Below are 20,303 nucleotides of genomic sequence, written 5' to 3'. Positions count from 1 at the left end.
AGTAAAGAAATATTGTAAGAATTTTGTATTAAAAGTATATGAGTTACTCATAATTCAAAGTTGTTTTTCCCTTTACAACAATGTCATTTCCAAGAACATTCACGTTTTAGAAATGTGGAAAATTTCAGTTCAAGAGAAATTAATGTAAGCTTGCGTGTCATTGCTATCCTTGACACAAAATAATAAAAAATCTCTACACACACACATACGTCCTGATTTGATGTGACATAATGGTAACAATATCACAACAAGTCAAAAACTGAGGAGATTTGCTACTGATTTCTTCACATATATGATTGAGAAAAATTCAAGGGAAGACATCTGATTGTGTTGGATATCATGTTTACCCTAGCTAATTGGAGTACAGCCCTCTTTTTACTTTGAAACAGGGTAAGAAGGGAGGAATGAGGTGAAAGCCAGAGAGTCCTGATCCACTGTTTATGCCACCTGATACATCCTAATTCTATTTATCAGAGCTCAATGGCACATGTGAATTCTAACAAAGGATATTAAAATCCCATACTTTCACTTCCTTTAGCAAGCATTCAGCCTTCTGAAAAATATCCCTTAGGCTTTCAGTGAGGAATTAGATTTGAAGTTTTGTATATGCTCAACTTTTGGAGTACATGTGTACGCTCATTTGTGAGAACAATGAGGTGGTACTCACGATTATTTCTCTTTCAAACATCTGATCTGTGCTAAAACTTTAACCCAGAAAGAAAAAGAAAACTGCTGTTGCTGTTGTTGTTCAGTCGCCAAGTCTTTGCAACCCCATGGACTGCAGCATGCCAACCTCCCTGTCCCTCACTATCTCCCAGACTCTGCCCAAGTTCATGTCCATTGAGTCAGTAATGCCATCCAACCATCTTATCCTCTGTCATCCCCTTCTCCTCCTGCCCTCAATCCTTCCCAGCATCAGGGTCTTTTCAAATGAGTCAGCTCTTCGCATCAGGTGGAGTTTCAGTATTGGAGTTTCAGTATTGGAGTTTCAGCTTCAGCATCAGTCCTTCCAATGAATATTCAGGACTGATTTCCTTTAGGATGGACAGATTTGAACTCCCTGCTGTCCAAGGGACTCTCAAGAGTCTTCTCCAGCACCACAGTTTGAAAGAGTCCTACCACCAGTGTATTAGATTCTCTAAGGAGTTGGAAACTCTAGAAGTTAAACAAAGGCCTAGAAGAGCTAACAACACTTCTGTTCTCTGGCAGATCTGTTGTGTTACCTACAATTTACTACCTGTTTTGCTAAGCAATGAAGGTTGGAAAAAGAAAGGAGATAAGAATAAGAAAAGGGAGATCAGAGGAAAAGGAATGATAATATTAGCTAACTTTCCTTTTTCTAGCTCTTGATCATATAAAGAAAATAGTGGCGCTTCTTGAGGCCTTAATCTTTTACAGCCTTGGCACGAACAAAACATGCCAAAGCTTTATGCAAAATTGTCTTTAAAAAAAGAATCGAGCAAAGATAACCCTTTGTGTCAAAACTTCTTAATATTTCTCAGTCTCTATAGATCCATGGCTGTAAATCCAAAGTAGAAAAGACAAATGATTTAGAAGAACAGAATTATATAGGGAAAGGATTTTGCCTTTTTCCAACTTGCAGTAGAATGGATTAAGAGAAAAAACATTCTAGTATATACAGGTTATATATAGATGATTTTTAAAGATTTAGTTGTATTTAAAGATTGTTGTTCAGTCGCTAAGATCTATCTGACTCTTTCAATCCCATGGACTGCAGCACGCCAGGCCTCCCTGTCCATCACCAACTCCCGGAGTTCACCCAAACCCATGTCCATCGAGTCGGTGATGCCATCCAACCATCTCATCCTCTGTCGTCCCCTTCTCCTCCTGCCCTCAATCTTTCCCAGCATCAGGGTCTTTTCAAATGAGTCAGCTCTTCGCATCAGGTGGCCAAAGTACTGGAGCTTCAGCTTCAGCATCAGTCCTTCCAATGAACACCCAGGACTGATTTCCTTTAGGATTGACTGGTTTGATCTCCTTGTTGTCCAAGGGACTCTGAAGAGTCTTCTCCAGCACCACAACTCAAAAGCATCAATTCCTCAGTGCTCAGCCTTTTTTATGATCCAACTCTCACACGATTACCAGAAAAATCATAGCATTGACTATATGGACCTTTGTCCACAAAGTGGTATCTCTGCTTTACAATATGCACTCTAGGTTTGTCACAGCTTTCCTTCCAAGGAGCAAGAATTTTTTCATTTCATGGCTGCAGTCACTGTCCTCAGTGATTTTGGAAACCAAGAAAATAAAATCTGCCACTGTTTCTACTTTTTACCCATCTATTTGCCATGAAGTATTGGGACTGGATGTCATTATCTCCATTTTTTGAATGCTGAGTTTTAAGCCAGCTTTTTCACTCTCTGCTTTCACCCTCATCAAGAGGTTCTTTGGTTCCTTTCCACTTTCTGCCATGAGAGTGGTATTATCTGCATATCTGAGGTTTTTGATATTTCTCCCTGCAATTTTGATTCCAGCTTGCAACTCATCCAGCCTGGCACTTCACACAGTGTATTCTACATAGAAGTTAAATAAGCAGGGTGACAATATACAGCCTTGACAAACTCCTTCCCAATTTTGAACTAGTCTGTTGTTCCATGTCTGATTCTAAATGTTGCTTCTTCACCCGCATACAGGTTTCTCAGGACACAGGTAAAGTCTCATCTCTTTAAGAATTTTCAACAGTTTGTTGTGATCCACACAGTCAAGGCTTTAGTGTAATCAATGAAACAGAAGTAGATGTTTTTCTGGAATTCCTTGCTTGTTCTGTGATCCAGTGGAGGCTGGCAATTTGATCTCAGGTTCCTCTGTCTTTTCTAAACCCAGCCTGTACTTCTGGAAGTTCTTGGTCACGCACTGTTGAAGCTAGCTTAAAGCATTTTGAGCATTATCTTGCTAGCATGTGAAATGAGTGCAATTGTACGGTAGTTTGAACATCCTTTCCTTGCAATTAGAATGAAAATTGACCTTCTCCAGGCCTATGGCCACTACTGAGTTTTCCAAATTTTGGAATTTTGCTGACATATTGAGTGTAGCACTTTCACAGCATCATCTTTTAGGATTTGAAATAGCTCAGCTGGAATTCCATCACCTTCACTGGCTTTGTTCTTAGTGATGCTTCCTAAGGCCCACTTGACTTTACACCCCAGGATGTCTGGCTCTAGGTGAATGACCACACCATCGTGGTTGTCTTGGTCATTGAGATCTTTTTTGTATAGTTCTTATGTGTATTCTTGCCACGCTAAGTCGCTTCAGTCATGTCCGACACTTTGCAACCCTTTGGACAGTAGCCCGCCAGACTCCTCTGTCCATGGGATTCTCCAGGCAAGAATATTGGAGCAGATTGCCATTTCCTCCTCCAGGGGATCTTTCCTGGTAGCTCAGATGGTATTCTTCCCACCTCTTCTTAATCTCTTCTGCTTCTGTTAGGTCCTTGCCTTTTCTGTCCTTATTGAGTTCATCTTTGCATGAATATTCCGTTGGTGTCTCCAATTTTCTTGAGGAGATCTCTAGTTTTTCCCATTCTTGTTTTCCTCTATTTCTTTGCACTGTTGACTTAAGAAGGCTTTCTTATATCTCCTTGCTATTCTATGGAACTCTGCATTCAGTTGGGTATATCTTTTCCTTTCTCCTTGCCTTTCACTTCTCTTCTTTTCTTAGCTATTTGTCAGGCCTCCTCATACAACTACTATGTATATTTAAAGATACAAAAGCCTAAAGCAACTATTGTGGATGATAACAAATTTTCAGTACTCATGACAATACTTTTTATATTCTCAAACCATTTTCTACCATTATTTAAATCTCTGAGCACTTCTAAAGAGATCCAACTTCCTAAAAAAATATAAATTAAAAATTCCTAATACTGTCTCATTAATTGTGACATTTGGGTTAATAAAAACCCAAATGCAAAAAAGGTTACAGTTGCCTGATATAACTTTTTTGAGAGTCCTTATTCGCTATTCTTGTTCAGTTGCCCAGTCATGTCCAATTCTTTGTGACCCCATGGACTGCAGCACACCAGGCCTTCCTGTCCCTCACCATCTCCCAAAGTCTGCCCAAGTTCATGTCCACTGTATCGGTGATGCCATCAGCCATCACATCCTCTCATACCCTCTTCTCCTTCTGCCCTCAATCTTTCCCAGCATCAGGGTCTTATCCAATGAGTCACTGTTTGCATCAGGTGACCAAAACACTGGGGCTTCAGCATCAGTCCTTCCAATGAGTTTTCAGGGTTGACTTCCCTTAAGATTGACTGGATTGATCTCCTTGCTGTCCAAGGGATTCTCAGGAGTCTTCTCCAACACTACAGTTTGAAGGCTTCAGTTTTTTAGTGCTCTGCCTTGTTAACCATCCAGCTTTCACAACCGTGCGTGACCACTGGGAAGACCACAGCCTTGACTACACGGACCTCTGCTGGCAGAGCGACATCTCTGCTTCTCAACACGCTGTCTAGGTTTGTCATTTGCTTTGTGGGAAGCAACTGTCTTCAGACTTCATGGCTGCAGTCACCATCCGCATTGATTTCAGAGCCCAAGACGAGGAAATCTGTCGCTACTTCTCCCGTTTCCCCTTCTATTTGCCATGAAGAAATGGGGCCAAATACCATGATCTCCATTTTTTAAATTCAGTTTAAGCCAGCTCTTTCACTCTCCTCCTTCACCCTCAGCAAGAGGATCTTTAGTTCCACGTCACTTCCTGCCGTTAGAGTGGTATCATCCACATATCCACATGTCGATGTTTCTCCAGACTGTCTTGATTCCTGCTTGTAAGTCATCCAGCCCGGCATTTCTCATGATGTGCTCAAGGCACAGGTTAAATAAGCAGGGTGACAGCAGACCGCCGGGTCGAACTTCTTTCTCAATCCTGAACCCGTCAGTTTTTCCGTTCAGGGTTCTAACTGCTGCTTCTTGACCCGCATACAGGTCTTTGTTCAACTAAACCTCTTTTTGATCCACGTATGTTCTTAACACCATCAGTTGTAATACAGCGTAACAGATTCCACTTCAGTCTGTACTGGGTTAGTCTTTTCTCAACTTCATTGAAAATACTAATTGTAGGTGACCCACACACAACATTCACTGAAAGTAATTCTTCAATCGCTTCAAACCTGGTTTGACTTCTCAAGTAAACAACTGAGTAGTTTGGATCATATCTGCTGACTCGTCAAGAGCCAGGGAACACCACTTTGAATAATTTGTCATGTTTTTTATTAATTAACTAATGATGCAGCTCCCAAAGCTCTCAACCCCTCAAGCAAATGTCCTTCCTGACAATGTAGTGGTCATAAACAAACTTACTTCCTCTGAACATATTTCCTCAGTTATTCTTTAAAACACTATTTAATTAAATTACCACTGATAAATGGGCTTTGCCTGCTTGGCTAACAAATAAGTCACCCAGAAACTTATTTTCATTTGGTTTTATCCTCATTCATATTTTATTTTTCTGAAAAAAGTCTGCTGTGATGAAGCATTTCAGTTTAACTTTAATAATATTTCTTGACTCTTGCTGCCCTGTGTGTCAGTAACACTGAGAAGAGTGTTGAATCTGGTAATGTCAACAGACATTATTTTAGCACAGCTACAGTGCCCATGCATGACGAACACAATGCTGTGCCATCTAACTCAACAACAAAATAATCTGCATCTACTGTGTCTTAAAGTGTGACAACCAAAAGCCATTTTCTCTTCTCTTCTTGACATGACATGCATGCACTGATAATAAAAAGGAAGTAAATGCTGTAGTCCAGTGATGTGTGTGGCATTCAAAACAGTGCTGAGTTACAACCATGGCGCTGCGGTCTGTAGTGCACCAAGCAGCAGTGTGAAGTGATGGGAATGCCACACGTGGTCTCTGCCTCAACGGCTCGCTCTGCCCTGCAGCAGGAACCCACCCACAGACAGCAGGTGAAGGGCGAGCACGGCTGCGTTCCAATGTAACTCATGTCCTCTGACGTTTACGCTGCATGTAACTTTCATATTCACAAAATATACTTCTGCTTTTGACTTTTTTAACCGTTAGAAAATGTAAAAAGCAGTGTTAGCTCATAGACTGCACGAGATAAGGTGGCTAGCAGGATGTGACCTATAAGCTATAGATTGCTCATTCACAGCTCAAAAATCCAAAACAATCACTTTCCCATGTAGAGAATTATCATTCTTCAATTAAGAGATCTTATTTATATTTCACTGTAAAGCTAAACACATTTTGACCCTAAATTTTGTTAAATGATCTGGGAAACATGAGACCTGAGATTGGGTTTTACTTTAGAATATACAACTAGACATTTAACACAGTCTTCTGGAACTCAAATCTATTTCCTACTGCTAGGCAGAAACAACTCATTATTAAGAGACCTCACCTGAAACTGGAAAACTGATCCCACAAAAAGACGGAGGCCCTTTGCTCTCCACCATTCCAGTAAAATTAATAAAAATTCCTCTTTTGGCAGACATGTTACTGTTCATATTTTGGAACAACTTGCTATCTGTAACCTGCCTGGCTTAAACTATGGATTCATAACTCCATTTACTCTGCTTTATGTTTGCACCGGATCACAAATCAATGCCTCATCGATCCAAAATGCAAAAGTCCACACAACAGATACTTAAATATGTTCTTCTAATGTTCAACAGACTTGACTTTTTCAAGTTATTTTGATAAACTAAACCAATCCCAAATTCGTCAATTAAATAGTGATTGGATGAGAGGAAATATTTACATATATAATCTTAAACAAAAAGTTTAGTATTCTCTTTCAGTCTTTGGCCAAGAAAGGAGATCCAAAAATGAGGTAGATGTGAAAGTGGTGATGGAAGGGAAGCAAAGAGGCTGCAGACGACAGAGACAAAGGGATCAGTCTCAGACTCAAGCCTCAAGGTGACGCAACCTGAACACACGTGTGGAGGCGTGTGCGTGATCAGGCGCCAGAATTTATCAGAGGCTGAGAAACAGCTCTTTCCCACACCATAATCTACCATTCAAAAACATTTCCAATATACAAGAGATAAACAAACAATTTACAAATAGCTGACATGAATTCCTCTCTCTGCATATATGCTGGGGTGGGGCGGGCAGCGGTGATATTATACTCAGTCAAATCCAACTCTTCACAACCCTACGTTCTGTGGCCCACCAGGCTCCTCTGTCCATGGGATTTTCCTGACAAGAATACGGCAGTGGTATGACCTTTATAATTATGGTTAATAGACAAATAATGAGAGTACGATAAAAATGTTTTGTGGCACATATTTACATGGATAAATGCAGTAACTTTGTCATTTAGTATTATATCATTAGATTTCTATCAGATCTGAAAAGAGGCAAGGAGTAACATTGTATAATCTTGTTCTGGATGTAAATAGTAATTGTGTAATAATCTCAGAATCCCATACATTTATTTGAGAAACCTCTACATGATACACCAAAGAGCAACCTAAACTATTAAATTTATGAGTGTGGTTAATGAAAACAACAATTTTCAGGTTATATTTAGGAATACAAAATAAGAAAACTTAACGGGTGTCTTTTTATGACTAGCAAAGTGAAAAAGATAACCTCAGGAAAAGAGGATCTCTTTAAATTTCAAATACTTTACCAGTCAAGACTAGACCAGAAGTATGGCAGATCAAAAGAAGAAAAAGAGTCAAAAAGAAATTCCCTGAGTCACATTGTTGTATGAAAGACACCAACACAACACTGTAAAGCTATTATCCTATTAAACTTAAAATTCCAGTTAGACCACTATAAAAAATGCTAATTTTTGCCAATACTACTATAAATTTGAGAAATATAGCTTCACTAGAAAAGTTTAACAAAAAAGACACCTTTAAATATGACAGATATTCAAGTAGAGCAGTCCTCAGGCATTTTGGGTTGAGAAACCCTCTGAAAACCTGCACACACCCTCCCCACAGAAAGTAAAACATGTATTTCTACAAACACTTTTAGTGGGCTTATGGCAGATTTTCAATCCTTTCTACACACTAAAATCATCTGGGAAGTTTACAAAAAATTCCAATGCCTGGATAAAACCCTCAGAAAATCTGATTTAACTGGTTTGGGTCCGATTCCAGACATCAGCATTTTTTGAAGGCTCCCTCAGTGATCCTAATATGAAGCCACAGACGAGACCCACTACTGAGAAACTCCCCAAAATCTCCATAAAATATCTCCATTCACTCACTCATTCAACAAAGATGTTCATAAATCATCTGCAACATCTGACATCTAGCCAAGAATTCTGAAAAATCCAAAAGAAACGCAGCCCAATTTTTTCTTTGTTTCATAGTCAAGACTAACCAGCAGTCTGACAGATTGCCAGTATGATCCCTATTTATAGAAAAACTCCAGAAGTCAAAAATTAATGATTCTCACTTCCAAACGAATATAACCTTTCACAAAGGATAGGGTCACAGATCGTTTAAACATAAAGGAATGCAAAACAAAAGGAAAAATATTTCTGAAGTCTTCTTTAATACCATCCCTTAGTAACGTGTTAAAAGTTCACATGGGACGAGAAAAAAGCAGAACACAAGGAAACACAGGCCATTGGACATTAGCACTTTCTTTCTTTCCAGTGTTACAGCTCCATTTTATTTAGAAGATAGCAGCAGAGAGAGAGGGTGAGAGAGAGAGAGAGAGGAAGAAAAGAGCGCACGCACGCACGCGGGAGAGAGGCGGAGAGAAAGCGCTTTGGCTCCTCCTTTTATGTTTTTTCCTCCACCTGGGCCTGCCCTATGCAAATTGGGCTTAGCCAGGAGTGCTGTTTGTTCTGCCTGAAGTCTGCACCCTGGTCCTCGGACCTTCCTTTGACCTTCCTTGTCTTTTAAAAGAGCTTTGAGAGTGCTCTATTATAAAACTATATAAAGCAATGTTGCGTTGTTATTTAGTCACTAAATCATGTCACGCCCTGTGGACTGTAGCCCACCAGGCTTCTCTGTCCATGGGATTTTCTGGGCAAGAATACTGGAGTGAGTTGCCATTTCCTTCTCCAGGGGGATCCTCCCAAACCAGGGATCAAACCCACATCTCCTGCTTGGCAGGTGGATTATCTACCACTGAGCCTCCAGGGAAGCCCTAAAGCAATCTTACTAATGAACAAATGCTTAGTGAAAGGATAAGAACTGACATAATAGGAAGGAAAATATTTAGCTTATATTCTGGAGAACTAACATAAGCTTTCAAATAATACTGCAAAAAGATGTGAAATAATACTGTATTTATTTTAAATTATCATGAATATGGGCCCCAACATGCTTCCTTATAAAACCCATCAATTCATCTCCATTCCAAAATAGTTTCTATGTATATACAAACCTATATGGATTTTATTTATTAATAGACTCATTACATAAATATTATTCTATAGCTTATCTTTGCTCTCTATCATATTCTCTGGTGATCTTTCCATACAAGCATATATAAAAGCCTATCTTATTCTATTTAAAGCCTGAATAATATGGAAAAACTGTGGGATTAGTATAGACCTACTATAATTCATTTAACCAATTCCTTATTGATGAATATTTATGGTATTCCCAGTATTTTGCCAAAATGAAAGGACTACTTAGAGACCTTTACAATACTTGGCCTCTATCCAAAGTGTGTGTGTGTGTATGTATACACACCATCATTTATACACATATATTAAAAAGTGAGAAAGTTTAACCTACAAATTGTTTGAAATGTTTTGGTGTATACCAAATTTAATAATTAATGACAGTGATATTATGCTTTACAACAGTTTTCTTGTCATATTTTGGAACAAACAAAAATTTTTCAGATGTCAAGTATTTCCAAAAGTCCCTGAAAAACCTAAGAATTGTGCTCAGAGTGCTTATCATTCCAAGCATTAAAAACTAAAAGAAAAACCAATACAGATAAACATATAAGAGCCCCAAATAGACTTAAAAAAAAAAAAACAGAGCTGGAGGAATCAAGCCTTCTGACCTTAGACTACCCTACAAAGCTACAGCAATGAAAACAGAATGGTACTGTTCCAAAAATAGACTCATACATCAATGGAAAGGAACAGACAGCCTAGAAATAAAGCCACACACCTAGGGTCAGTTAATTTGTGACAAAGATGCAAGAATACACATGGTGAAAAGACAAACTGTTCAACTGGTACTGAGTAAACACCAATTTTTTGTGTATAGCCTCTTGATGAAAGTGAAAGAGGACAGTGAAAAAGTTGGCTTAAAATTCAACATTCAGAAAACTAAGATCATGGCATCTGGTCCCATCACTTCATGGCAAATAGATGGGGAGACATTGGAAACAGTGGCTGACTTTATTTTTTTGGGCTCCAAAATCACTGCAGGTGGTGACTGTAGCCATGAAATTAAAAGACGCTTACCCTTGGAAGGAAAGTTATGACCAACCTAGATAGCATATTCAAAAGCAGAGATATTGCTTTGCCAACAAAGGTCCATCTACTCAACGCTATGGCTTTTCCAGTAGTCATGTATGGATATGAGAGTTGGACTGTGAAGAAAGCTGAGCACTGAAGAACTGATGCTTTTGCGGTGCCAGAGAAGACTCTTGCGAGTCCCTTGGACTGCAAGGAGATCCAACCAGTCCATCCTAAACGAGATCAGTCCTGGGTGTTCATTGGAAGGACTGATGCTGAAGCTGAAACTCCAATACTTAGGCCACCTCATGCAAAGAGTTGACTCATTGGAAAAGACCCTGATGCTGGGAGGGTTTGGGGGCAGGAGGAGAAAGGGACGACAGAGGATGAGATGGCTGGATGGCATCACTGACTTGATGGACATGAGTTGAGCGAACTCCAGGAGTTGGTGATGGACAAGGAGGCCTGGCGTGCTGTTATTTATGGGGTCTCAAGGAGTTGGACATGACTGAGCAACTGAACTGAACTAAGATGAGTTCAATTGTATAGTTGTTTGAATATTCTTTGGCACTGCCTTTCTTTGGGACTGAAATGAAAACTGACCTTTTCCAGTCCTGTGGCCATTGCTGAGTTTTCCAAATTTGCTGGCATATTGAGTGTAGCACTTTCACAGCATCATCTTTTAAGATTTGAAATAGCTCAACTGAAATTCCATCACGTCCATTCACTTTGTTCGTAGTGATGCTTCCTAAGGCCCACTTGACTTCACACTCCAGGATGTCTGGCTCTAGGTGAGTGATCACACCATCATGGCTATCTGGGTCATGATGATCTTTTTTGTACACTTCTTCTGCATATTCTTGCCACCTCTTCTTAGTATCTTCTGCTTTTGGTAGGTCCCTGGTGGACTTCCCTGGTGGCTCTGATGGTAAAGCATCTGCCTACAGTGTAGGAGACCTGGGTTCAATCCCTGGTTCAGGAAGATCTCCTGGAGAAGGAAATGGAAACCCACTCCAGTATTCTTGCCTGGAAAATCCCACGGAGAGAGGAGCCTGGTGGGCAACAGTCCACGGGGTCACAAAGACTCAGACACGACTGAGCGACTTCTTTTTACTTTTACTTTTCTGTTAGGTCCATACCATTTCTGTCCTTTATCGAGCTCATCTTTGCATGAAATGTTCCCTTGGTATCTCTAACTTTCATGAAGAGATCTCTAGTCTTTCCCATTCTATTGTTTTCCTCTAATTCTTTGCATTGATCACTGAGGAAGGCTTTCTTATCTCTCCTTGCTATTCTTTGGAACTCTGCATTTAGATGCTTCTATCTTTCCTTTCTCCTTTGCTTTTTGCTTTTCTTCTTTTCACAGCTATTTGTAAGGCCTCCTCAGACAACCATTTTGCTTTTTTGCATTTCTTTTTCTTGGGGATGGTCTTGATCCCTGCCTCCTGTACAATGTCATGAACTTCCATCCACAGTTCAGCAGGCACTCTATCAGATCTAGTCCCTTAAATCTACTTCTCACTTCCACTGTATAATCGTTAGGAATTTGATTTAGGTCATACCTGAATGGTCTAGTGGTTTTCCCGACTTTCTTCAATTTAAGTCTGAATTTGGCAGTAAGGAATTCATGATCTGAGCCACAGTCAACTCCCGGTTTTGTTTTTGCTGACTGTATAGAGTTCTCCATCTTTGGCTGCAAAGAATATAATCAATCTGATTTCAGTGTTGACTGTCTGGTGATGTCTATGTGTAGAGTCTTCTCTTGTGTGGTTATAAGAGGATGTTTGCTATGACTAGTGTATTCTCTTGGCAAAACTCTATTAGCCTTTGTCCTGCTTCATTCTGTACTCCAAGGTCAAATTTGCCTGTTACTCCAAATGATTCTTGACTTCCTACTTTTGCATTTCAGTCCCCTATAATGAAAAGGACATCTTTTTTGAGTGTTAGTTCTAGAAGGTCTTGTCCGTCTTCAGAGAATCGTTCAACTTCAGCTTATTCAGTATTTCTGTTTAGGGCACAGACTTGGATTACCATGATAGTGAATGGCTTGCCTTGGAAACAAACAGAGATCCTTCTGTCATTTTTGAGATTGCATCCAAGTACTGCATTTCGGACTCTTTTGTTGACCATGATGGCTACTCCATTCCTCCTAAGGGATTCTTGCCCACAGTAGTAGATATAAATGGTCATCTGAGTTAAATTCACCCATTCCAGTCCATTTTAGTTTGCTGAGTCCTAGAGTGTTGATGTTCACTCTTACCAGCTCCTGTTTGACCACTTCCAATTTGCCTTGATTCATGCACCTAACATCCCAGGTTCCTATGCAATACTGCTTTACAGCACTGGACTTTACTCCCATCACCAGTCACATCCACAGCTGGGTGTTGTTTTTGCTTTGGCTCTGTCTCTTCATTCTCTCTGGAGTTATTTCTCCACTGATCTCCAGTAGCAACCGACCTGGCATGCTCATCTTTCAGTGTCCTATCTTTTTGCCTTTTCATACTGTTCATGGGGTTCTCAAGGTAAGAATACTGAAGTAGCTTGCCAGTCCCTTCTCCAGTGGACCACATTTTGTCAGAACTCTCCACACGACCCATCTGTCATGGGTGGCCCTACACGGCATGGTCATAGTTTCATTGAGCTAGACAAGGCTGTGGTCCATGTGAATAGATTGGTTAGTTTTTTGTGATTGTGGTTTTCAGTCTGTCTGCCCTCTGATGAAGAAGGATAAGAGGCTTATGGAAGCTTCCTGATGGGAGAGACTGACTGAGGGGGAAACTGGGTCTTGTTCCAATTGGCAGGGCCATGCTCAGTAAATCCTTAATAATTCTTTCATCTTGTATTACATTACAATATATACATATATACACACATATACATTCATATATATTTTTTAATGGAATTGAATTATTTTAACAGTGCCTAGAGATACACTGAATAACTCATTCTTGGAATAAACTTCTTGAGGATAGTCTAATCCTAAGCTCATAACCTGAATTTAGACACTGTTCATTGAAATGTAGCTAAAGCTTTACCTCAGTAAGATGTAAGCAATTAAATCTTCCATCACATTATCAAAGACTTATTATCTCTAATTTATTGAATTTTTATTCACTGCTTCATCACCATAATTAAGAAATAATGATTTATGAGTATAACTAGCTTTAGCTCTAATTATACCCTAAAAAGCAATAAAACAAATTCTTCTTTGGCCACAAAATCTCTTACCTTATATATGCTTATAACAGTTAGCAATTTTTAGTTTTACCACATAACACTCCAATGTCTATATGCTCATCCTTTCTTGGTGTATTAAAATAAATTGATCAATTATAGCCTAAACTCCTTGAGAGTATTAAACCTTGCAACCTTAGACACACAGTAAATATATCTTGATGGGGCAATATTATGGTTTAAAAAAACAAGAGTAATTTATATCATGTTCCTTCACCAAGCAGCTCAGGAATTAAGGCATGGAATTTATTACTGCACAAGAATTGAAAAACTCTACCATCCATTTCATGACATGCAGTCAACTCTATTGTCACAAGCACAGTTCCTCAACCTCAGCATTACTGACATTTTTGCCAGAAAACTCCTTGCTGCAGGAGGCTGTCCTGTGAACTGTAGGATGATTAGCAGCATGCATGGTCTTTACCTTACCATCTGATAAATGAAAATGTCTCAGACATTGTCAAATGTCCCTTGAGAAGAACTGCCCAGGTGAGAACCGCTGATTTAGAGATAGCTGGCACCGTAACACAAAGTCAAAGTGAGTCTCCTGTGAAGGGTATCAAACCTGGAAGAACAGATTCTTCAAGAATCATATCACGCCTTCTTGGAAAGACCCACTAGTGCAGGATACACCCAATGCACCATTCCTCTCGTCGATGGTCAGTCCACCATAACTGTTAAGCCTTCAGCTTGAACAAGGTAACTCAACAAGTACTTGGTAGTTTCTTCAACCCCGTGTGAGCAACTTGAAAGACGTTAACCCTTACCTAGAGCTAGTCCCAGGACACTACCACATAGTTAATTATTTGTAAATGCTACATTACTCAACAGTAGAAGAGAGACTCTTTGATTATATTACATAGGGGTTTTTTGCTGAATCTTTTGAGATAAAATTTCATTAAGTCAGATGATATAACATGTGCAAAACTGAAGAGAAACGGAGAAAACGTCCAGCTGTATTTTTCACACAGGGATAGGTACATACAACACTTACCAACAAATTTTAGTTTCTTTCTGTCATTCCTGAAAAAAACCAGGAGACAGCTTCAATATCTTTGTTGTTGCTGTTGTTCAGTCACCAAGTCATGTCTGACTCTTCGCAACCCCATGGACTGAAGCCTGCCAGGCTTCTTTGTCCATGGGATTTTCCAGGTAAGAATAAAGGAGTAGACTGCCATTTCCTTTTCAACGGGATCTTTCTGACCCAGTAACTGAACCCATGTCTCCTGCATTGGCAGGCAGATTCTTTACAAGAAGCCACCAGGGAAGTCCTAAATTTACTTTAAAAGAATGCCTTAATTATGTTTTCTAATGTTTGAAAAGAAAAAAAATTAAGATTTCTCAAAACCCTTTTAAAATTTTATGCAGTAGTAACAAAAAGTGGAAAAGAAACTGATATAATAGTCTGTAAGTTCAGTTCAGTCACTCAGTCACGTCTGACTCTTTGCGACTTTAACCCGATGGATTGCGGCACACCAGGCCTCCCTGTCCATCACCAACTCCCGGAGCCTACTCAAACTCAAGTCCATTGAGTCAGTGATGCCATGCAACCATCTCATCCACTGTCATCCCCTTTTCTTCACGCCTTCAATCCTTCCCAGCATCAGGGTCTTTTCCAATGAGTCAGCTCTTCACATCAGGTGGCCAAAGTACTGGAGGTTCAGCTTCAACATGAGTCCCTCCAATGAACACCCAGGACTGATCTCCTTTAGGATGGACTGGTTGGATCTCCTTGCAGTCCAAGGGACTCTCAAGAGTCTTCTCCAACACCACAGTTCAAAAGCATCAATTCTTCAGCGCTCAGCTTTCTTCACAGTCCAACTCTCACATCCATACATGACCACAGGAAAAACCATAGCCTTGACTAGACGGACACAGTAATGTCCCTGCTTTTTATATGCTGTCTAGGTCGGTCATAACTTTTCTTCCAAGGAGCAAGCGTCTATTAATTTCATGACTGCAGTCACCATCTGCAGTGATTTTGGAGCCCAGAAAAATAAAGTCAGCCACTGTTTCCATTGTTTCCCCATCTATTTGCCATGAAGTGATGGGACTGGATGCCATGTTCTTAGTTTTCAAAATGTTGAGTTTTAAGCCAATGTTTTCACTCTCCTCTTTCACTTTCATCAAGAGGCTCTTTAGTTCCTCTTCACTTTCTGCCATAAGGGTGGTGTCATCTGCATATCTGAGGTTATTGATATTTCTCCCAGCAATCTTGATTCCAGCTTGTGCTTCATCCAGCCCAGTGTTTCTCATGATGCACTCTGCATAAAAGTTAAATAAGCAGGGTGACAACATACAGCCTTTACGTACTCCTTTCCCAAATTGGAACCAGTCTGTTGTTCCATGTCCAGTTCTAATTGTTGCTTCCTGACCTGCATACAGGTTTCTTAAGAGGCAGGTCAGGTGGTCTGGTATTCCCATCTCTTTCAGAATTTTCCACAATTTATTATGATCCACACAGTCAAAGGCTTTGGCGTAGTCAATAAAGCAGAAATAGATGTTTTTCTGGAACTCTCTTGCTTTTTCCATGACCCAGCAGATGTTGGCAATTTGATCTCTGGTTCCTCTGCCTTTTCTAAAACCAGCTTGAACATCAGGAAGTTCACAGTTCACATATTGCTGAAGCCTGGCTTGGAGAATTTTGAGCATTACTTTACTAGTGTGTGAGATGAGTGCAATTGTGCGGTAGTTTGAGCATTCTTTGGCATTGCCTTTCTTTGGGGTCGGAATGAAAACTGACCTTTTCCAGTCCTGTGGCCACTGCTGAGTCTTCCAAATTTGCTGGCATATTGAGTGCAGCACTTTCACAGCATCATCTTTCAGGATTTGGAATAGCTCAACTGGGATTCCATCACCTCCACTAGCTTTGTTCATCATGATGCTTCCTAAGGCCGACTTGACCTTACATTCCAGGATGTCTGGCTCTAGGTCAGTGATCACATCATTGTGATTATTTGGATCGTGAAGATCTTTTTTGTACAGTTCTTCTGTGTATTATTGCCACCTCTTCTTAATATCTTCTGCTTCTGTTAGGTCCATACCATTTCTTTCGTTTATTGAGCCCATCTTTGCATGAAATGTTCCCTTGGTATCTCTAATTTTCTTGAAGAGATCTCTTGACTTCCCCATTCTATTGTTTTCCTCTATTTCTCTGCACTGGGCACTGAGGAAGGCTTTCTTATCTCTTCTTGCTATTCTTTGGAATTCTGCATTCAAATGGATATATCTTTCCCTTCTGCTTTGCCTTTAGCTTCTCTTCTTTTCACAGCTATTTGTAAGGCCTCCTCAGACAACTATTTTGCCTTTTTGCATTTCTTTTTCTTGGAGATGGTCTTGATCCCTGGCTCCTGTACAAGGTCACGAATCCCCGTCCATAGTTATTCATGCACTCTATCAGATCTAATCCGTTGAATCTATTTGTCACTTCCACTGTTAAATCGTAAGGGATTTGACTTAGGTTATACCTGAATGGTCTCATGGTTTTCCCTACTTTCTTCAATTTAAGTCTGAATTTGGCAATACAGAATTCATGATCTGAGCCACAGTCAGCTTCCAGTCTTGTTTTTGCTGACTGTATAGTTTCTCCATCTTTAGCTGCAAAGGATATAATCAATCTGATTTTGGTGACCATCGGGTAATGTCCATGTATAGAGTCTTCTCTTGTGTTGTTGGAAGAGGGTGTTTGCTATGACCAGTGCGTTCTCTTGGCAAAAGTCTTATTAGCCTTTGCCCCACTTCATTCTGTACTCCAAGGCCAAATGATAGTCTATAACAGTTATAATAGTCTATAAGTGTTATAACAATCTATAACAGAAGACATTTCTGCTTAAAGAGAAAACTGAAAAGTCAAATTTTTATAATAAATGCTTTTGACATCTGCAAGTCTCTTTTTATCTCTAATACTCATTGTCCTCATTTCCAAATATCTCTGCCATTTAAAGCATGAAATGGGGTTAAAAAATTATATAAATTTTGGAAAAAATAAAACGTTATTCTAATATTCTTATGTCATTAATAATTGGGCTAATGAATGTAACATCACACAGAATTTTTATTCTCAGAATTACCAAAATTAGTGATGATAATAGGTAAAGTTAACATATTTCTCACAACATTTTACTTTGACCAAACAAAAAGCAGTTCATTTTTAATTACTTTTCATTACTTTCAAGAAAACAAAAATTGGAATTTTAATCTGATAAAGTTAAACTATAAATAGTAACACTAATATTTAAGCTTCAGATTTTATAAATACTTACATTACTTGCAAACTTTCTGCTGTTAAATTATTCCACATAATCTCATTTGCCTGTAGATTTTCATTTTCTTCTAGTAAGGACGTATCAAACTCAATTTCTTGCTCCTTAGCAGCTGTTGTTCTAGTAAAGCATGCCAAACAATTTTGATCAATATGAATATCCTATCATAATATGTCTTAGTATACACTAAAGGCAGAATATTTGTTCTTATTTAAAATTATGTTAAGAAAGTAGAGCAAAAATAAATAGTATAAATCAAACTAAACCTTAGGCCTCAAAGATCTAGTCAAGTAATTTCAGCTTAGTTTCCTCATTTGTAGAATACAGGTATTAATCTGCTTTATTCCTTCTTTGATGATAATTAATTTAAAATAAGATGATGCATACATGAAAACATAATAAATGTAGTATCACTGTAAAATTTAACACAAACAGAAAACAATAGGTTTATTATTATTACATAATTGTTAAAAAGAAAATATTACTTCATGAATTAAATATGGGTTTAAGCAATGATGTAGTAACAACTGAAAAACTTTTAAAGATCATTATATAAATTAAATATCAAAAGTTATAATCACTGAGAAAGGACTTTGAAAATAATTAAAAACAGACTAATATGAAACAGCCTATGTCCTAACAAAGTTCGTCAATATTTCTTATTTTAATTCATTAAATAACACATGGCAAAAAATAATACTGTCAAAAATACTGAAAGAAGAATGAAAGTATCTATACATACCTATGAACATCTATGAAATTGTTGTATTCTGTGCTAGGGTCTATCTGTTCAACCGACATTTGAATCTCTTTATGAACGTTCACTATTTCCTCTGTAACAAGACTAGTTATCTGGCTGTATTCATCAAATATACCTTTTCTGAAAAGAAGAAAGTTTCACAACATTTTAAAGTTTTATCAGGGAAACACAGGCCCAGAAAGGATTTAGAACAATAGAACGATAAAAATAGAACAATAAAAAAGAAATGTAACGCCAGTTTTTACAGACGGTGGCTCCATGCACCACCTTATTTCCTTTACCTGGATAGTGAAGTAAACGGAGTATAAAAATGTATGCATTAACAATTTACATTTGATAGAACAGAATAATTGCAAATGATCTACAACATTATATTTTTCAACATCTATCTAACATACAAAAATGTAAGCCTGAACTGATCACTTGCTACTTGTAAACAGTACCACAGACAGGCTGATCCCGTCACATGACCTGTGGGTCAGATCCTGTGTCCAGAATGTTACTTTCACTGTGTGCGGCTTCCTCACAAGCCCTACCTCCTGGGTCTTCTCTTGCTCCTCAGCCTCTGTTCTTTTCCATATTATACTCAGAGTTTATCTGGCTTATATCTCCAATGACTTTTCAATCTCTTCTGACCACCAGTCAGTAGCAAAAACGATCGTAACAGTTATTACCCTAATGTAATAAGTGCAAAAAGAAAACTATTCTGTTGCAAAGACCCTAATCCTCAACTTGATAATGCTATGCTATAAAAATACACAACTGCTCATTTAGTAGCCTTAAAAAGTGTGGACAGACATGTTTATCCTGCATGTACCCAAATAAATATAAGACTCTGATTTTCTTTTCCAAAATCTTCAGTCACAAAAAGGAATCCTTACAAAATCTCTCGTATTTTGAAGAATTCTTTTACTTTATTTTGAATAGTGAAATACTATTTGGGTAAAAAAACAAAAAAATTAAATTCAAACTGCTTCAGGCAATGCTAATTTTGAATGATTACAGAAATCACCTGATAGATACAATTGAAAGAAAAGAGCTAGGTAGAAAAATTTAATTCAGATTTAGTAAATATCCTTGGAGCCTCACAGCTGGAAGTACTGGATGATATGAATGCAAAAGAGCCTCTCTAGACAATTCTTATAAAGCAATACAGTAAGTGGTTATAATGCTAACACTCATCTTTAAGACAAATTGGGGGAAAAAAGAAGTCTCCCAATGTTATATGAATGAGTGTGACAAAGGATTTAATTTTAGTGATATTATATTTTTAAATGCTAGATCTAAAAAAATTTACTAGACAGTAAAGATAATACACTTGTAAAATTATTAAATGTCTCTAAAGGATGTTCTCACAATGGTAAAGATACTGTTACTGAACATTCATATGGGGAGTTTGAGAAAACATTGATTCATAAAATGAAAGTAGGAAAGGAAATATAAATTTATAAGTCAATAATATGTAATTTAAAGAAGACATAACTAATTAAATACTTTAAGTAGGCATCTCACTGTTTTATCAATACCCTTAAACGCTGACATATTCAAGTTGACTAAAATCACTTTATCCTTTACTGGAAAAATGGGGACTCACCAGCATTAATAATGAGATGAAGTCTACCAGAGGGTGGTGTACGAAATTGATATGTATGGTACACATGTATGCATGTGA

At 38.5% G+C, this 20,303-nt stretch overlaps 1 protein-coding gene across 2 annotated transcripts in view; it reads right to left on the bottom strand.

The window, feature by feature from the left end:
* FER (FER tyrosine kinase) overlaps window positions 1–20,303 on the bottom strand; it is a 460,352-nt gene that overhangs the window by 323,620 nt on the left and 116,429 nt on the right. For both annotated transcript variants that reach the window (XM_070373202.1, XM_070373203.1), the window contains 2 exons: window positions 18,614–18,751; window positions 17,872–17,991 (listed from right to left, as the gene is read on the bottom strand). In XM_070373202.1, the coding sequence (XP_070229303.1) occupies window positions 17,872–17,991; window positions 18,614–18,751 (258 nt within the window). The remainder of the gene's footprint in view (window positions 1–17,871; window positions 17,992–18,613; window positions 18,752–20,303) is intronic.

Source organism: Bos mutus, chromosome 7 (genome assembly GCF_027580195.1).
Source record: "Bos mutus isolate GX-2022 chromosome 7, NWIPB_WYAK_1.1, whole genome shotgun sequence".
Classification (NCBI taxonomy): Eukaryota; Metazoa; Chordata; class Mammalia; order Artiodactyla; family Bovidae; genus Bos; species Bos mutus.
This window is presented reverse-complemented; position numbering and strand designations above follow the sequence as displayed.